The 21,020-nt window shown below is 39.4% G+C and overlaps 1 protein-coding gene across 1 annotated transcript; it reads right to left on the bottom strand.

Annotated features, from left to right (window-relative positions):
• Positions 1-10,812: 10,812 nt before the first annotated feature.
• On the bottom strand, positions 10,813-14,928 carry LOC109472960 (delta-type opioid receptor-like). The gene is made up of 7 exons (XM_019772825.1): positions 14,593-14,928; positions 13,976-14,119; positions 13,234-13,342; positions 12,607-12,791; positions 12,019-12,108; positions 11,392-11,565; positions 10,813-10,996 (listed from the first exon to the last, which is right to left on the bottom strand). Exons 1-7 carry the CDS (start codon positions 14,913-14,915, stop codon positions 10,813-10,815), a joined length of 1,209 nt encoding a protein of 402 aa, XP_019628384.1. The 5' UTR covers positions 14,916-14,928.
• Between the last annotated feature and the right edge of the window lie 6,092 nt (positions 14,929-21,020).

Here is a 21,020-nt window from a genome sequence, read left to right as displayed (position 1 = left end):
AAGCTCCCGTTTATGTTCATTCAACGTTCAGGGTAGATATTTTCTCAGATTGTAGCTCGACACAATGTCTCGCAGCTCATGAAATCACATGGCGACGTCTGTTGTTGTCTGTCATGGAATGCTTTCTTCTCAACAAATATATCTTAGGGCGTTTTCTTACGACTACAGATGCAGAATACCTTGGATGATGATTGTATCCGAAGTTTGCTGCGATAAATTTCTCACAAAGATGTTGCAGAAAACGAGTTGCACATTCCCGTATCACACGTCGCCACGTATCTGATGTCCTCAAATCATCATCATCAGTTGGCTGCGTTGCGGGCTACTGCAAGGTTCCTCCACTGCCCCTTGTCACGAGCAAGGTTGGCGATCTGCTTCTCTGTCACTTGACTATAGTCATCTCCCAACATTTGTTGCACATACTGGATGTCCCTGGATGCCTCTCATTAAGTACGTCTACCCAAAGTTATATAAAAAAATCCCTTACCAATGACTGATGAAGGGATTTAGTCGCACGTCATGGTATTACATGTTGCCGAGTCTGTGATTTTTTACTCACCAGAGAACCATTAAAGTCTCATGTTTGCTCCAAAAATGAGATGGTTGGGAAAAATGTGGGATTCCCTCGATGCCACGTCTCTAAGGTCTGAAGTCATCAAATTCATATATCCAAAGTTATATCACAAAATCCTTACCAATTGCTGATGATCGGTGCCATGTCTGTAATGTTTTTACTCACCGGAGAACCATTGAAGTCTCATGTTGCTCCAAAAATGAGATGATTTGGAAAAGGATTCACTCCCTCGATGCCACGTATGTAAGGTCTTTCCTCATTAAATACGTCTATCCAAAGTTATATCAAAAATCCCTTACTAATGAAGGATTTGAGGTTCCATGTCTGAGATGTTCTTACTCACCGGAGAGCCATTAAAGTCCCATGTTTGCTCCAAAACTGAGATGATTGGGAGAAAGTGTTGCACTCCCTCGATGCCAGGTCTCAGGGGTCTGTCCAGGTCATCAGATTCATCAGTATCAAGTCTTATCAGTATCAAATTCCTGACCGATTGCTGATGACTGGTGCCGCGTCTGGCATGTGTTTTACTCACTAGAGGAAAATAAATTCCTCAGGTTTGCTCCAACACGACCTCATCAGTACACAGCAAGTGTCTACACTTCCCGCTTGTCTCCGCTCTGTTTTACAAATCCACATCTGATCGATATCACAAACTTCCTCTACGTCTTGAGTGCCCTCCTTGTCTCTAGAGTCTGGCCCAAGGTGTCAAGTAGTCGTATAGATCCTACGATGTTGCAGAAGAGGGGAGACAGCGAGGGACTTGGTGGTGTTTTAGAGGTAGCTACGGAGACATTTTGGCTGCAAAACGTCGCATCAAAATTATGGCGTGACGTTTTTTGGATGTCGCTCTAAGCCTCACCTGTGGGGACGATACATATAAATTGCATTTCAACATAAATCATAATTTATATCATAATTCATGTGACAGTGATTCAACTGTGTTATTCATCATGGGAATAGGGAAGAGACAGTCATTCCAATATATGTACTAAATGTACCGTTTTAAATTAGTATTGAATGTGATTTTATGGTTAAGATGCTTAATTTTTTAAAAACGGTAATTTGCAAAAGGTCATATTCGTGAAAATAAGGAAGGGGAGACATTCCAATATAGGGATACAAATGTGTTATTCATAATAGGAATAGGGAAGACAGAGTAACTCCAATATATGTCCAAAAACGCACCTGTTTTAAATTACTATTCAATATGATTTTATGGTTAAGATTTTTACAAAAGATAAATTTGGTCTTCATTCATGAAAATACGTTTCATATCACTTCAGAGATAATCTATTTTATGAGCAGTCCCTAAAACATGGATGAGTCTAAGATATTACTTTAAGGCGTCCCAGTGGGCAGATTGGAGTCATGCTGTGATTGATCAAACGTTATAATCGGGAACCGAACATTTCCCAAGGATGTAATAAGATTATATCATAATCTGCCATCCATTTTATGACGACATAAGATTAAGGAGACAGATAATTCTTTAAACCGTTACCTGTGCAGAAACTGACCTTAGTGAATTCATAAAACCTGAAGCATCATTTAGGAACGTTAACAGTTTCAAAACAGAATACTTGAGAGGTAGGTAATAAGATTATATCATAATCAGACATCCATTTCATGACGACATAACAGTAAGCCTTTAAAACGTAATCTTTGCAGAAACTGACCTCAGTGAATTCGTAAAACCTGAAATAACCTTTAGCAACAGTTTGAAAACATCTTCAGAATACATAAGATATAATATGGTATATTGTAAGTAGTTCTTCGTGGTCAAATATGACTTGTGATACTATCATTATAAATTCAGAAGCCTTACATATGTCTAACGTATAATTGTGTTGGCTTTAAAACGTGATCTATATTTCAACTGAAATCTATGAATATGACCTTAGTACATTTTCGTAAATCCTGAAGCATCATTAAATTAGGGACAGTTTCAAAACAGCTTTAGAATACACTTTGTTATCATCTTAGTAGTCCTTAGTAGAATATAATATTTTATCATCTTAGTAGTTCTTCATAGCTACATATGGCTGTGATACTATCATCCTTGTATATGTCTAACTTGTAATTGTCTTGATTTTGAAACATGATCTATATTTCAAGTGACATTTATGTATCTATTTTACCTAAAGCGACAGGCTTGCAAAAAGAGATACACATTTACAGAAGACCTCAGATGACCCAAGATAAAAATGACAGCCGAATTCTTGTATACATCGATCTACTAGCAATTATTCCTGTCGCTGCTGGCTTAAAATGCGTCAGTGTGACATATATGTTTTTATTTTACCCAGCGCGACAGGTTTGCAAAAAGAGATACACATTTACAGAAGACCTTAGATGACCTAAGATAAAATTGACAGCTGAATTCTTGTATAAATGTGTCCTCTAGCAATTATTTTTTGTCTCATTTGTCTTCTAGCAATTTCTCTTGTCGCTTCTAGCATGAAAATGCGTCAGTGTCAGTAGGTGAGTGATATTTGAGATTCGATTCCAGATTTATTACAATTTCTAAAATCATGTCACATAGCATGGTCTGACAAGTACTATATTCTGTTAGAGTTATATTGATAGCACAATTTTTATCCTTGTATTCACATTTGTACATCTGTCTTCTAGCAATTATTCTTGTCGCTACTGGCATAAAAATGCGTTAGTGTCAGTGAGTGGGCGATATTCAAGATCAAATTTATTGCTATTAAGCAAGGAGAAAGAGTTAGGAGACAACAAAGCCTTCAAAACGTTGCCTGTGTAGAAACTGACATTAGCGAATTCTTGTTTAAATTGTCTTCTAGCAGCTTTTCTAGTCGCTGCTAGCATAAAAATGCGTGTGTCAGTAGGTGGGTGATGTTTGAGATTCAATCACAGATTTATTTATTACTATTTCTGAAATCATGTCACATCGGCTGGCGTGGTCAGACATGTGCGTAAGAACGGGAATCTCTTGCGTAGGAAGGTTTGTATTAGAAATATGGGCACGTAGTGAAGACATGCTATTTTCTGTCAGAGTAATATTGACAACCGTAGAAATTTGTTCCCTACAATGTACAAAAAGATGTGGTTAATTTTAACGTCTAATTTTGTCATTAAACGTTTCCGTTTACAAACTGAAAGGGGAGAATTTTTACTCACCTGTAATATACAATATACATAACTAACGTATAACAAAATGTACAATTAATGCCTATTCAGATGCCTATAAACTTTGGAGTATAAAAATAATACCAGAGTAAGGGCTAAGGTCAAAGGCACGACTAAACATCAATACAAATCAAAGTAGAACAAAATATAATGGAGATAAATAAACATACTATATTCTGTCAGAGTGATATTGATAACACTAAAATTTGTTGCTCACTTTAAGCTTCTGGAATTACATTTTACTTCCTTATTTAACCCTTCCATTTTGTAAATGAAGACAATATATGCTAGTTGTCTTTAAGTTAGCATACAAAAAACAACAGGTACAATTTATAACCATTCAGATGCAAATTATAGAGTCCTCTACTATAAGTATTCGAGTACAAAGACAATATAATGACTGGTACCAAAATAGGAGCTCATGGTCGAATTGAACACGATTGAATACAAATTCAATTCAAAGCAATACAAAATACAATTGTAGCTAAGTAGAACTGTATATAGATCTTGATACATCTGTACAGCTAGATTGAAATAAGATTTATTTGACGTTTTTGATCCCGGCCCAGCGATCTTTATCAGCAAAACCTTGGGAAAATATATGCTCTATATATGGCTGCTTCTGGTACATAACAAATGCACGAAGCATAGCCTATGTCCTTGCAGTCTTACCTTAAGGGCATGGGAATGAGGTACGACTAAAACAAATTATAGTGAAGTAAAGAAATAAAGCAATCCCTACTACTGTTGCTTAATAATCAATGCTTGAAGCAAAGCCTGTATTTCCTTTTACATTTTACCTTAGGGGCATGGGTCTAAGGTACGACTAAATACAAATCAAAGCAGAACAAAATACAATGACAGCATTATAGACAGAAATAAAACAATCTCTATTACTATTATCTAATAAGAAATGCGTGAAGCAGGGCTTGGATGTGTCCTTGTACACCTTACCTAAGGGCAAGGGCATAGCTATAAATTAGGATACAACTAGATACAGGCCAGAGAATTTTGTAAAGAGAAATAAACAAATCCCTACTACTGCTACCTAATAAAAAATGCTTAAAGCAAAGCCTATATGTCCTTGTACAATTTACCACACTGGCATGAGCATAGACTAGGCTAGATACAAATCAAAACATTATAGAGAAAGATAAACCAATCTCACCTAATGCACATCTTACCTTGGAGGATTGGGTACAAGGTACGGAAAACATACTATATATGTTACTACTACTGCTACCTAATAAGAAATACATGAAGCAGGGCTTGGATATGTCCTTGTACATCTTGCCTAAGGGCAAGGGCATGGCTTATAAATTAAGGTACAACTAGATACAAGCCACAGCATCATATAGAGAGAAGGGAAATCCCTACTACTGCTACCTACTGAAGAATGCACGAAACACAGCATATATGTCTTTAACGTTATACATTTTATCTTAGGGGCACGAGCTTAGGCTAGACTAGATACAAATCAAAACATTATAGAGCGAGATAAACAAATCATCTACTGCACATCTTACCTTAGGGGCTTGGGTGCCATGTCGAAAACATACATATATATATATTACTACCATTGCTACCTAATAAGCAATGCACGAAGCAGAGCCTATGTCCTTGTACATCTAACCTTAAGAGCATGGGTCTAAGGATCGACTAAATATATACAAACCTCTCTATTTATATGAGTCAAAGCAGTACTACATACATACGTACAGTAACAGCATTATAGCGAGGAATTAACTAATCCCTACTACTGTTACTAGTTATATAGTAATAAGAAATGCACGAAGCAAAGCCTATGTTATATATGTCCTCGTCAATCTTACCTGCCCATCAGGCTGCCAGCGTGGCTCGCCTCGCTCCTACGTACCCGCGAATCCCGGCCGCAGTGTTGGCACGATATAAACAACTCATCAGGAATCAGGCGGCAATCGCAGGAAACGCCTTCCTGTTGCTTCTCCCTACGTATTCCCGCCAGCTGGAGGGTCTGCATGGGGGCCCTTGCAACGCTTAAATTCAGGACAGTCGGCAACGCTTAATGATTTATTGCTTAACGTAAATTGACAGGTATTTTTATTCATGATGTTGATTTTTATGCATGATGTAGAAGAATATTCTTCTTCATGGTCTTACGAGACCGATGGAATGCCTACTGCCTACAATTTTCATTCCAGACACCATCCTGTTGCTTCCCGCGTACGTGTTCCCTACTCTCCAAGCAGAGGTTGATGAGGAGGATCGTTAGATATTGTGGCCCTTTTTATATATGGCCCGTTTTTCTGCCGCTACTCCCACCTTGGGTGGCGTATTGGACTCTCTCTGGCCAATGGATACTGCCTGGGCAATTTGATACTGTCCTCGGATCTGCTTGGATATGACGTGCTCCTGAGAGCTTGCCTGAAGATGATACAGGAGGGCCTGCATGGCCTTTTTCGTAAGGCGTAATCAGGCCTTTTTAGTCTTCGTAATCCGTAGGCAGTCGTCCCAAATCGATGTGGCCGTAACGGGTAATTGTTCGTAATCAGCTCTGAGAATTTAACGTAATTCTTAATCATCACTATCCCGCCATGCAGGCCCTCATACAACAAACATTACAGCCCGATCCTCCTACCCGCCAGGCGAGCTTTCCTCGGATCGCAGCCTGTTTGTAGAAATGTATAGGCACTCAAGATAGGCGCTCGTGGATGTTCGATGTGGATGAGGCGTGCTCGGAAAGGTGTGACTAAAACCTTACCACAGCACTTTTAGTATCTACGTAGAGCCGCGCGTATCTTGCATTAGGGACAGTCTCAATACTGCAGAGATAATTTCCAGACCAAATCTATTGCGATTTTGTGTAGTTTTAACTAAAATCCTCAAGCAACAGTAGCTACATGTAAGTGTACCTGTCAATAACACGATGTCCCATAAGCTATGGGTGTTTTACATAAGGTTTGTTTTACATGCTGTTTTACAATGCTAAAGGCATTAACAGACACACATACAGACAAACACACACACACACACACACACACACACACACACACACACACACACACACAATTATTTGTTCCCCATGGTGCTGCCGAATAAAGTTGACACGTGGCTTAAAAATTTCTGTTGCGTTACATTGAGTTTTGTCACGCTCCCCAGCGTGACGTCAGAGCCTTGGCCTCTACTCTACCCGGACGTGCATCAGACACACGTGAATAGATTATGGACCAGCGTGTCGCCATAATGACTCACTAGTCGGTTAATGGCAAACATGCATCAATCTCTAACATAACGATGTCGCACGTGTGCCGGCAACCCGCTTAAATCGGCATAAAGCGTGCTTAAATCATGCTTAATCATGCTTGAAGATGGACATGTCTGCTTTAAAATTTATTCATGGGAGTAACGGTGATGATCTTGAAAGTTATGAGAAAAAGTGTACTTAGTCAGGTTTTACCTTCAACATGCAGACAATTGAATGATATTTGTGGAGTCATCACACTCTAACGATATGTATTTAACATACTTAAGTGTGCTGGACGAATGCGTCTGGTCGTTGTAATGCAAGTAGCAATTTGGTAATCTTGTACGTGTAAACTTGGCTATTTAATTTGATGAAGCAGAAAGATATGTGATGTTCATTTGTAGAGCCATTACACTTTGACACAAGAATACCGAATATAACGTGCTTAAAGTGGGCTTAATGTTGGCGACGGTGACTATGAAGGTACGAAAGTAAGCAGGTTTTGATACTAATATTGAAGATGCTGACAGCTAGTTGACATGTGTTTATTTGTGTGCCCACCACACTCTGACATAACGATGTCATAGGTAACGTGCTCATAAGGCAACCGATCTAGTACAGTTCTGCCATCTAGCGGCTTCCTCGTGAATTACATGAACAGTGATAAGGCAATTATACTGTAGTAGGAAATCTCTTTCCAATGTATTACCAACCTCGTGTTAGGTCGAAACACGTACGGACCGATTGTGGTTTCATACAACAAAATACATAAGAAACTCACAGCATGAAAGACATAATTTAAAACACAAGTTGAACCTTTATTCATGACAGATAGGCAGGTGACACCAGACGCAGTTCAAACGTTTTCCTCTTCATCAATTTTTTTTGTTTATTTTCATTTCACAAGCTATTAACATCATACACATCCTTCCTGAGTCGAAACTCCGAACTGGTAAAAAGCAATCCCAAAAAGCTGCAGCTTCCTGCTTGACTCTATTTGCGGAGGAAGTGGCGACATTTGAAGTAGACAAATAACTGCCTTTTAAGTCACTCTGAATGTGTTGACAGAGCTTGAGTCGTAGCCTTCATTCCGCTTTAGACTACCCACAAAGTAGACAAATAACCTTCCTTTCATGTCTCTCTGCAAATGTGTTTTCAGTCGTGGCCTTCGTTCCTTCCGCTTAGAGTACCCACAAGGGTTACTATATAAGGTTATCGGCAGGACAGGAAACAGATTGTGTTTTGAATTGTGTAACGCCACCTGGCCCATATATATTTACAGATAAAGCTGTATTTGATTCCAATAGTTGACACCTAAGAAAATGGAGGCTAACAGTTAAAAAGATAGATGACAAAAACAACTTCTTTCATTTACAGAATGACAATGCAATATTTGGGCTATTCGCTAGACAATGTGCATTAGATAGAGATACAAACAAGCTCTGCATTTGATATGATCTTTTTACAAAAACACAGCTACTATATATCTTTGATTCATTGACTCAATCCAATAATGAAGTACCATAAACATATACAACATAGTTAATTTACATATTTTCTTAAATTCTTTTACTTTCTACCCACGTAATCAGGGATTTCTGAATATATGATCAAACATATTTTACAATATATATTACAATATATAGTTTTAACATGGAATAAAGATTATAACTATACTAATCTTAAAAATGTTATACTAATGTACTGCATGTCCTTTTAAACCTGTAGCTGTGTGACAGCGGCATTATTTTTTTTTCATTTTCCTTAAATTTGTATAAACTACAGCATTTGAAACTACACCATCAAAACATCACAACTCACCAACGACTTACTACAAACAATACGTTAATATTATGCATGACTCAATTTCAAAAACCAAATGTTATAATTTAAAATAACCAAGCATTATCAAAAACAGTATTTTTAATGCAATTTCTTGGTCATATTATGTCAAGTTTTTCTCTATTCCCATCTTTTTTCTACAGATGTGATGCCACAGACTCTTACTTCTGATCTTGTTTGAATTTAACGACATGTGTTTCCAACAGTTCTGTCACTTCCAGAGTTTGACATTTATTCAAAAGCACATGTAAAGGATGACTGCAGTGTGCTAGAGGTTGATTACCTTGAGAAATGAATCCACTCTACGTTACATGCAAACATGTATGCTCCTTCAAAAGATTATAGTCTTTAATCCAAAACAGATGTTTTCAACAGTACCTTTGCTGTCAGTACTGTCTTTGCGGGAAAGATAATTTTTCAAGGTCTACAGACGAAGCTTATATATGCTCAAAGTGTGATACTTTGCATACATGTATGCTCCTTCAAAAGATTAGAGTCATCAATCCAGAACAGATGTTTTCAACAGTACTTTTGTTGTCAATGCTGTCTCTGTGAGAAGGTTCATCTTTTAATGTCTACAGTCGAAAGTTATTCATGTGCTCAAAGTATGATCAATCGTCTAGTAGTACATTCTTCAATCTGGAAACACAATGCGTCTGAAGTTTTGCGTGAAGAAGATAAACACAATATAACTATGATATGCGTGTATGGGTTTTGGTATTGCGTTCTTGTCTTTTCTTGGCGAACGGAAAACAATGAGTTGGTTTGAGATGTTCCATCTTGAATGTTTTTCTCTTTCTCTAGTTTTTTTGGCTGCTTGTCTATAGGGCATATGTATAGGTTACTGTAACCATTTGGTACTGTAAACTTTCGAATTGCCACTATTGTGACACAACACATGTAGCTTGTTTTGGGACTATTTCAAACGCTTCAAGTATCAAATGATGAAATTGTATGAAATGGCAGCAAGTGCCAATATCAGACAGATTTTCACATCCGGAATATCTTTCTTTTTGCCGCCCAGAAATTGCATTGGATGCCATGAAACGTTGTCATATAAGGCAATCTTTCATCCAAAGTGGGAGCAGGAAATTAAGTGACGCAGTTTCATCTCTGATCAGTCCCTCTTCTAGGAAATAGTGTCTCAAGAAGCTTATACTGACGTGATCTCAATCATACTAATCTTCTTTGGCGGTTTGATATGGTAATGTACAGGGGGCATCTTCAAATGAGGTGAATCATGAGGCTTTTTCAAGTAGCTTATAGTGCAATGTGACTTCGCCAAAGTTGCTTCGTTTAGAAAAATTGGATATTCAAGTACCATTAAATTTCTTAGTACTTTATGACTTGTTCTCATGGTGACAAAGAATCATGAGCTCTTGATATATATTTTTTTTACTTTTTTGTAGAAGTGTTTGGGCATAGACTCTGTGGAGAGACATGGGTAGTGACAAGGACTTTGGCGATTTTTAATTCTTAAGAATTCATGTTTCTTTCTACAGTGTTGTTCTGCCACTTGGTGTCAAAAATGTTGTTCGCTTGGACCCCCTTGCGAGGTTTTGTTAAAAACTTTAAAACATGTCTGTGCTGCTGTACAGCTGACTAGGATCAGCTAGCGTCTTTCCTTAGGACTGCAGCTGAATTTTTTTGTTGAAAATTTTAAAACATGTCAATGCTGTTAAGCTGGTGTCTACGATGGTTAGTGATGTTGGTGCGGAATGTAGGGGGGGTCCGTCCGGTCCAGTCCAGGTTGTGGTTGATGCAGACAGTGGACAGCTCGATGGGCTTGTTTGATCTGACTATGATCACCTAGTGTTCTTTCTTGGAACTGCAGTGGAATTTTTATCAAAATTCTTAAAACAAGGACCCTCTATCTGCTGTTTATGGAACTGCAGCCGACTTTAAAACATGTCAATGCTGTTGAGCTGGTGCCTGCGATGGCTGGCTATAGTGTTCCAGAATGTTGTCAGTTTAGACCCCCTACCTGCTATTCAAAGAACTGCAGTATTTATCAAAACCTTTAAAACATATCAATGCTGTTAAGCTGGTGTCTGCGATGGTTAGTCATGTTGGTGCGGAATGTAGGAGGGGTCCGTCCGGTCCAGTCCAGGTTATGGTTGATGCGGACAGTAGACAGCTCGATGGGCGTGCCGGCCGTGGAGCGGCGACTGGTGAAGTGCATGGAGAACATCTCATCTTGGCGACTGAGGAACGACGGGAACACAAAATAATAAATGAATTGATGTACAACTAGAAACTTTAGGTAAGATTTGCAAGGCAATTGCATGATGTTTAGTTTGCATATGGTCTACTCTGTTAATTCTTACTCAAACACATTCACATATATTGTCAGACACGAGTCTAAATCACTCCTGCATGATGTAAAAAGATTGCAACATGATGCAACTCAACACCAGTTACCATGGTGACAGACGTCTAGTTCAGGTCATTGACTTTATTTGTTATGAGAAGAATACCAAAATGAGCAAAAACTATTTTACTTCGATAAACATAATAATGCAAGTACTACCATTTAGCATCACAGCACCTTCTAACCAATTATTAAAAAAAAAGGACAAACAGAAAGGCGTAAACGTACGTTGGACGGAAGCGTTTTGGGCAGCACTTTGACCCACAGAGTGTCCGCTGCAGCGTCATGCGGAAGTTTTCCCCGTGCAGCGCGTACAGGAACGGGTTCACGCACGTGTTGATGTCAGCGATGACGTTCAGGAAGTACCAGACAGTGGCGTTCACGTTATGGCCAACCACGAACCTGAAAAGTAACAAGAAATGTATAATTGCCAAATAGTGTGGGTCCCCATGGCAAGCAGAGGATGAAGAGCATTGAATTTGTACTTTAGTCTGTTGTTTCTAATTTTCTTTATTTCAGCTCACTATTTTATTCAATTCGATCATATTTTATTCTATTCTATTCTGCTGCACTGTGATCTGCTTAAATCTGTTCTCCACTCTGTTCTATCATATTCTAGGCCATTATATTCTACACTATTCTAGTCTATTCTACATTATTCTTTAATCCACTTTGCTATACCATACTCTACTCTACTCCAATTTACTCTACTGTATTCTATTGCTCATTAAAACACTCTACTCTACTCTACTCTACTCTACTCTACTGTATTCTACTCTACTCTACTCTACTCTACTCTACTTTACTCTGTTCTACAAGACATTGTGTAAAAGCACCGTGGTAAAAGCACCCTACCTGATGACGTTCCCGATGTGCAGCGGCAGCCAGCACACGATGAACGTCAGCACGACCACGATGACCATCCTGGTGACGCGGTGACGCGACCTGCAGACGAACAGACGAAACATGTCCTGACTATGGATGTACAAAATGGCTAATAAACTGGTGGACGTACTAACTACTAAGTATCTAATACCAACCAAGAAAAGAACAAGAAAAATCCAATAGTACAAGAAGTGCTAAAAACTCGTACTTTCCAAGAACTATGATCGTAGAGTGGAGCTCGTTGCCACCAAGCACATACATGTAGCATCATTACTAGCTAGAGATCTTTAAACAACTACTGCAATTAAATGTGCTAAGGTTATAGGTGTAACTGGTCATTCGGCGTGCCTGCGAAGCTGGTGTGTTACGCCGAAGGACGGCTATACCACCAGGACCCCAGGCCTAGAGGAGACCCCCAAATAGTATATGACACTGGATGGTCCCTCAAGATTGCTGAACAAAAGGCTCTGGACCGTGCTGCCTTGTAGGACAAATGAAGAGGAGCAAGGGACCAGTTCTGGTCTAAGCATTTAGGCAGGCAGAGATATAGTTACCGACCTGACAGCGCGCCTGAACTCCGGCGGGATGACGTCCGTGTTGAGCAGTTTGCGGTAGATGAGCACGTAGTTGGGGACCATGATGCACAGCGGCACCAGGAAGGCCATCGCCATCAGGTAAATCGCGTTCACACTGCGCCACCACTCCTGAGTCTGCACACTGCCGTGCCAGTTAAACAGGCACACCTGCAAATAAGTGTATCGGAATGATATATTGAAATGTGATAAAGTCGTAGTTCTGGATAAAGCACGGTTCTGGATACAGCACTATTTTTGCCCCAGACACTGCTCTGAATCTATTTATTTATTTGCAAAACCATGCCCGAAGGCTAACTGCTTTAACAGTATGTTGGGTTCTTTTTTAGTTTTGGTTCTTAAGGCTTTGTCTGAAGTTCTCTTCTACAGAGGGTCTCTAGCTTTAAGTCTCGTCTAGATGAAAATCAAAGTGACTGGTCGAAAGCTCTAGGTGATAACAATTCTTTGTGTTGGAACACAAGTTTTAACTTCAAACAAACCGTTGAAAGTACATTTCATTTGTGTTTTATGCTTGTATGGCTGTTTCGTATGGGTAGCATACCCAGAATATAGAAATTCAAGTCAATTGACTTCAATAAAAAGAGGTACAAACCGGCACGCCACCGAAGTCCACCGTGTCAGCAAACACGATGTAAGGCAGGCAGCAGAGCAGCGCGAACACCCAGATACTGCCGCAGATGATCTTAGCCTTCTTCAGGGACCTGTGACAAAATTATGTTATTTAGTTTTTTTTTTACTATCATGTGCTAATGTAAACAATAGCCTAGGTTGTAACATTCCTGGCTAATCATTGGTTTACAGCAACTGCAAAGTTGTACATGCAGAAGTCTTGGTGGTGGAAAGAAGATGCCGGTGTACACTTGTTTTGAATGCCTGGAGGTTGTTGTCAGTGATCAGCCGACCACGTTGTCTGGGAGACTGTTTCAGCTACTCAAGCTTAATATATAAGATTCAATTAGGTCGTAATTACCACAAGTTAGCTTAATTCATGCTTTTCTAACTTTAAATTACAATATTTTGCGCGTAAAATTCCTCTCCTTTGTCAATACTTCATTTTAACATGTCATGATTAAGCAAATAGCCTCTACATTAACATAACATATGCATAGTAATGTTAACCTTCAATACTTCTTCAATCAAGGAAAAAAATGGACCTGTCCGTCCGGTTCCTAATAGGGTGTAAGACAGCCGAATTTCTCTCGACTAATTAATTAATTAATGCATGGATGAACTAGAAAGGTAAAAGGCAAGGGAAATGAGTGCCTGCAAAGCTGATGTGTTATGCTGAAGGGCAGTTATAAAGGATATACACAGTTACAGATACAGATACAGACCTGTCTGTCCGGTTCCTCACTGGGTGCAGGACGGCCGAGTTCCGCTCGATGCTCATCATGGTGAGGATGTAGATAGACGCAAACGTGTTGATGTTGAAGATGCTTCGGACGATCTTGCACATGGCTCTGCCGAAAATCCACATCCTAAGGAATGAATTAATTATTTAATTAATTAATGTATGGATGGACTAGAAAGGTAACATTTACAAAGCAAAATTAATGCATAATGTTTACCTTGAAGTCCCCATATGGTGTGCTCTGTTATAATTCGTACTCAAACACATTCATATATAAGATCAGACACGAGTCTAAATCCCTCCTGCTATAAAATTGCAACATAATGTAACCCAACACCATTGTGACAGACGTCTGCTTCAGGTCATTGACCTTATTGATTCGGAGAGGAAGAAGAAGAAACTAAGCAAAAACAATATGTTTTCCTTTGGTAAATATGAATGAATGAATGCTTGAAATTACAAACAAGGCAAATGACAAGAAACAAAATTAGAAATTAATGAGTAACAATAAGATAATTAAACCAGATTATAGAAAAAGAAACTATCTAATGAAGAAGCTAAGTTACAATTGAATGATTCAAAACAAGAAAGTATGGCTACCTCAGGATGTAGTCTATGGTCCAGATGGGGAAAGTCAGGCAGTATAGAAAATCCGCCACGGCCAAGTTCAAGACGTAGACGTTCGCCACAGTCTTCATGGACGCGTACTTGAAGATGACGTACATGATCAGACCGTTACCGATCAATCCCGTCATGCCTATGGCGCATTGCATGACGGGAGCGACCACGTTGTAGATGATGACGTCCCAAGAGTGGTCCTTGATGGTGTAGGTGAAGTTGCCGTCGAAGGTGTAGTTGTAGAATTCGAAGGGGTAGTTGCTGTAGTCAAACTCGAAGTAGTCTTCGTTGAAGTGGTCTTCCATGGTTCAGAGAGGGTCTGTAGAGGAACAAACGAATAATCATTATGTCATTTTGTCAATTTTCTGTCTTCTAGTACAATGCATTATATGCTAGTGTTTGTCTTTGTGTTGTTAGCAATTAGCTTCAGGACATGGTTGGTAGTAAAGTTATTATCATTATACAGTCAAAACTGACAATCTCTACTTCACAAGCACCTGGCCAATACTGGTCCGTTAGATATTTTACACATGCACAAGCGTTAAGAATATAAATAGCTGCAGCCGAACTCAAAGTAGTATTCTATAAAGTGATCTTCCATGGCTCTTCGTGTGCTATGTCTGTTGTCGAAATACCATATGCTTAATGACGTATAGTCAAACCTACGATAGCAACCCCCTTTATATAGGGACCATTTTGCCAATGTGATTACTCTTTGGTAGTCTCTTGGACAAATTCTTCCCAATTTCCTATCTAAATGTCGAAAACTGGGAAAATTACTACAACCTGTTTACAGCTGGAGAGTTTCTAGTAAAACTATATACCATGCTGGTTTCAAACGATTTTAATGTTTGCGTGTCACCTTGAAAATAATTGTTTTCCAAGAATTGGCGAGACGGGCTCACACATCCCCGCTTCTCATAGAAGGACCAACCAGACAGCTGCCTGGATGTTAATGTCCCATTAATCCATGATTACCCACTATGTGTTTAACATCTCAGCCGTGATTTGCACACATTTTGCACAATTTGTTCTTAACTGGGGCGGTTACCAAACTGTAAATACAGTCATTTCTGTTCGCCCGTGCGCTAAGAGGGTGAATTGTGTCGCAGCCTGCATCTCTATTAACACGTTTGTAGGTCTGATAGAGCGGCTTTTATCATAATTGTCGCCGCGTGTTTGCTATTAATTTCTGATTAGAGCAGTGCGAGACAGCCACGTTTGTGCGTGTGTGGCAACACTGCTGTAAAGTTGATGCAATTTTTTCTTAACTTTGATTTGAGATCTCAGCTATCAGTAGTGTTAAATCCCTAGTACAAGTCTCAGTGACTGATTTAAATGCTGTAGGCCGGCCATGCCTCAATTAAGTTGTATTGTGACCGCTACGGTATTGAATGCTATTATATTGAAATAAACCAACTAACCAAGCATTCATTCATTCATTCACTCACTCATTCACTCATCTATTCATTCACTTTCATTCATTCATACACTCATTCATTCTCCCACTCACTCACTCACTCACTCACTCACTCACTCACTCACTCACTCACTCATTTGGCAATTGGCTTTGATGATAAATGGCAGCATATATACGTGGAAAAGCCGGAAAGCCTACCCAAATAGCGATCTAGATAACCTACGTTTGGCACAAAGCGGGATGTCTTTTATCCTTCCAAGTATGATCGATGCTTCGATTTGATGAAAGCATTTGCCTGAAGACTTTCTACAGCCTATTCCTTCAAACGCTTCCTGTCACTAAGTATGCCAATATCTCATGTTTTGTCAGCCAAGGTTTTTTTGCACACTACATGGTCAAGAGAATTTTCTGGGGTGTTGTCCTTGTTCAATACATGTATACAGTATCTGTAGGTCGGTGGTTCATGAAAGTACTAGTCTGACGCCCTTCACATTTAAAGAAATTGATTGGAGATGAAATAAGGAGTCCTTGTCATGACTCTTTAGCACGATATTGATGGGAAGTTTAATATAAATGGGTCGTCTTAGTATCTATATATCCCGAGCAAGTATGCTCAATGGAAAAGGTAAATGTCTGTAAGTATGTCCTTACCTCATGGTTTGTCAGTCGCGGTTTTGTAGAAATTTTTCCACCCAGATGGCGAACAGAATATCCTGCGGTATTGAGCTGGTTTAATACAGTATTTGTAGGTCGGTGGTTCATGAAAGTACTAGTCTGACGCCCTTCACATTTAAAAAAATTGCTTGGAGATATTGTAAGGTGTCCTTGTCATCTTTCGTTAGCACGATATTGATGGAAAGTTTAATATAAATGGGTAGTTTTAGCCGACGGAATTTTAAATATACCAATCAAATATGCTCCATGGAAAAGGTAAATGCTTGTAGGTATGTCCATACGTCGTGTTTTGTCATTCGCGATTTTGTAGAAATTCCACCTAGATGGTCAACAGAATATCCTGTGGTATTGTCCCGGTTCAATACCTTATTTGTAGGTGGGTGGTTCATCAAAATTTGGCGCCCTTCACATTTCAGAAATGGGTTTTCTCCAAGCAGAGGATTATTTTAGATGTGTTTCTAGGCGTTTTATCGAGCTTTGTTCTTTTTCCTGCCAGCCAAAAGTATTAGATAGAGCCTTGCCGATCTGATACTGTCTTGCCAATTTGATACTGTCTTGTAGCCAGTAAAATAAATCTGCTCGGAGTTATAGAAAAAAAGTCCTTGCCATGTGTCTTTACCAAGATATTGATGTTAAGTTTATGTAAATTGGTTGGTTCCGTCGCTTGGAGGCGCTCTACAACCTATTCCTTCATCATCATCATCATCATCATCATTCATCCTCCGTAGAGGTGGAGCATACAAAGTTAGTTAGCCACAACTGTCTGTCATACATCACTGAGAAAAGTTCATGTCCCTCCAAGCCAGTTTCAGTTTCAATAAGTTTCTTAACTGTTATGTTTGGGCGTCCAACTCTTCTCTTACAGGTATCAGGGTTCCTTCAAACGTCACTAAGTATGCCTATACCTCATGTATTCTGGCTGGTTAAAGGTAATGATAGGGACAAAACAGAATGACCGCTTTCTTGAAATATCATTTCCATTGGAAATACTGGCAGCTGGACACATTTGGTCGGCGAAAGAGTTACTTTATTGACTGCCTTGCAAAAAAGGAAACTTTCAAAGCAAGAAAAGCTGCGAGAAAACTCTGACTCAACAAGCTGACCGCAGGTGCTATAAAGGAAATCCATCGATTTACCATAACATTTACATACCCTTATTTCAACATAGTACGGTCTACAGACTTTCAAACCTAACACAGTACATAACCTGTGTTATAAATAATCTTTATTGAGCCTTTGCCCTTTAGATACAGTGCATATCCAGCCATTTGCATTTATTGCTAACATTGTGCAAACGCATTAAGGATTTGGAACCCATTTGCTTTTGAGATGGTGACGCCGTATCTATGCAATCAAAAACAAGCAGAGAAAGTGTGCCAGAAGTGTACCATATTACAGAATGATTGTCCTTATGTAATGGCCATTTTAGTACACCAACATTTACGTTTTCCCTGGAGCATTCTTGCTCGGTATGTTTGGATTGACGTTGACTAAATCTACCCATTAATGTTAAACTCTACATCAATATCTTGGTAACAGAACATGACAAGGAACCTTTTTCGGTAACTCCGAGAAGATTTTTTGTGGCTGCAATACAGTATCAGATTGGCAAGACAGTACCAAATTGGCAAGACAGTATCAGACCGGCCAGACAGTGACACATAGACTGACTACTGATGTCGGACTACCCAAGGGGTACCTGGTGGGCGCCATGATAGATAAAGCGGCTTGGAGGGAGAGGGTTTGGGACCGGGAACCCCCGACCTGATGATGTGATAACAGTTATGTATCAGGAAAACAAATTACATAGAAGCTTACAGTGCCGAAGAATTCCAGTCAGAGCCCCTTTGTGGGCTCGTGTGGCGTAGCGGTAGAGTGCTCGACTGACATACCACCGATCTGGTACCCTTGGAAAATGCACTTTACACGACGTTCCTCACTTCGCTCAGGTGAAAATGAGTATTGTATTGTCCCCTGTGTTGATGGCAGCATTAATATAAGTTTTAAAAAAACTTGCGTGTGCTGTCACCACGTCATAAAAAAAAAACTATGAGAGACTGGCTATAAGCACGAGGTCCCTACACGTGTCTCATCGCAGCATGTCTTCTGTCTTCTAATACTCCCACACAAACTCCTAGACCAATCTGGGAAAAACAAATTCATCAGGAAAACACGCTAGATATAGAAGCTTACAGTGCCGAAGAATTGCACTCAGAAGCCCTAAAAGAGACTGGTGATGAGCACGAAGCCCCTATAGCTACACGTGCCTCATCGCAGCATGTCTTGCCTTGTAATACTCCCACACAAACACCCAGACCAATATGGGAAAAGGCCAGATTGGATGAGAACATACCAGAAACGTACATCATTATATCGCCTGAAACTTCTTTCAAAAAAGTTTCAGAGGCGCACAATTGAATGATGTTATCAGGTTTTCACTAAGATTTAGTGCTCGGCCGAATGAGAAAACATCAAGGAAAGCGAGGAGGGTTCGGATTCAGTTTCGCCAAAGGCTTACCACAGTTTCCCAAGTTACTAGTTATAAGTCCTCCCCGGAACCATTAGTATATGGCGGTGCCCACAGTCTTTGATATGACTCACCCGGGGATAGAACTCACGACCTACCGAATGCAAGGCGAGCACTCTACCCACTTGGCCATTGCACCGGTATAGTTTTCAAGTGATTTGTTAAAATCAACCGGGTGGGCTACAGTCACCCGGCGGGGAAAGAAGCTTACAACACCGAAACAATCCAGTCATCATCCCCTAGGAGAGACTAATGATGGGCACAAGTTCCCTACACGTGTCTCATCGCAGCATGTCTTGTTTTGTAATACTCCCACACAAACTGCTAGACCAATCTGGGAAAATGTCAGATTGGATGAGAACATACCAGAAAGTCATTAGAAGTTTCGAGAGATGTACGCGTGCCAGAAACGCACGTGTGCATCTCTCGAAACTTCTAATGATATTCAACTGCCTCAGCAACTTCGATCTACTCTCCAAGCAGAGGTTTGGGTTTTGGGTTACGGTCGGTTGGTACGTTGTGTTGGGTGCGAAATAACAATAAAAAGGCTCTGCTTGGAGAGTAGCATAGAAGGTGATCGTAGTGCACACAAAATTCTTCTATGTTTCAAGCGCATAGAAAGACGTAGGATTTACGTTTTACACACAGATTATTTTAACCTTACCTTGTACCTTAGGTTCTCTTGTGAATTTTTACCCGTAGGGGGCAGCCAACGTCAAAAGATACATAATTTTTTTACTGTCTATGACCTACTATCTGCAATGACTTTGTACTAAGAATATGTTCTAGAAAAATAACAATAATAATAACAATTGGTTAATTGACAGATAATACTACATGCCAACGTTGCATGTGATCTTGGGTTATACAGATACAAAACATTAAAATACAGCTAACAAATACAGAACATCATCCATACCATATAAAAGAACATCACACGTACACATTTGGTTTCAAAGCATATCGCAGAGTCTTGTCAGGTATGGAATTGAACTATTCTTGCACCTTTAGATCTGTTGAATGGAATTCTGAGTAGTTTGGCATCTTTTAAACCTCCCTTATGGATTTTGTACTTCATAGTTTGCAGCCAACGTCGAAACATAAAGGAATTAAACATTGATTTTAATGTCTAGAAGCTACAATCTGCAAAGATATATAGCATTAAAGCCTTTTGTTTTATTCTTAGCACAAAATCGGTAGATTCTTTACAATGCAGTACTGCGACAACCTCGGAATAAATATTGGACTTACGTCTTTTCATGTTTCACAGTCCCGTTTCCATATATCATGTAGACATATGTCAATAATTTCCGGAAGGATAAAATTGAAAATTACCAATAAATCATTATCATTTTCTTCTGGTTTTTGAATAGCAGGATAACATTGATATATCGTTATCACTTATCAGTATTACAGTAAAACATATGTAGCAGCCCTCAAGGAAGCGTAACATTTAAACAGCTCAAAGCTTACCCTGTCTAATAAATTCAATATGTTGCTTGAATTCTCTATTTATTTGTCGGGTTGGTTGGTCAACAAGCACAGCTAGGGTAGCCCAGATAGCGTGTGGCTATTACAAAAGGCTACATGCAGGGCTACAGGCAAAACAAGCTTAACAGCAGGCAAAACAACACTATTCTATTTGCCAAAAAACAGTTACTCAAGCAACTGGATATGATTTTGAAAACGTCATTTCAAAATCATATCCAGTTGCTTGAGTAACTGTTTTTTGGCGTACAGAGAGATCAAATAAATTTAATTTATTTTTTTGACGTTTTCAAAATCATA

The sequence above is a fragment of the Branchiostoma belcheri genome, unplaced genomic scaffold, assembly GCF_001625305.1.
Source record: "Branchiostoma belcheri isolate BF01 breed outbred unplaced genomic scaffold, Haploidv18h27 scaffold29, whole genome shotgun sequence".
Classification (NCBI taxonomy): domain Eukaryota; kingdom Metazoa; phylum Chordata; class Leptocardii; order Amphioxiformes; family Branchiostomatidae; genus Branchiostoma; species Branchiostoma belcheri.
The sequence above is the reverse complement of the archived record's forward strand: the minus strand, read 5'-3'. Positions and strand labels throughout refer to the sequence as shown.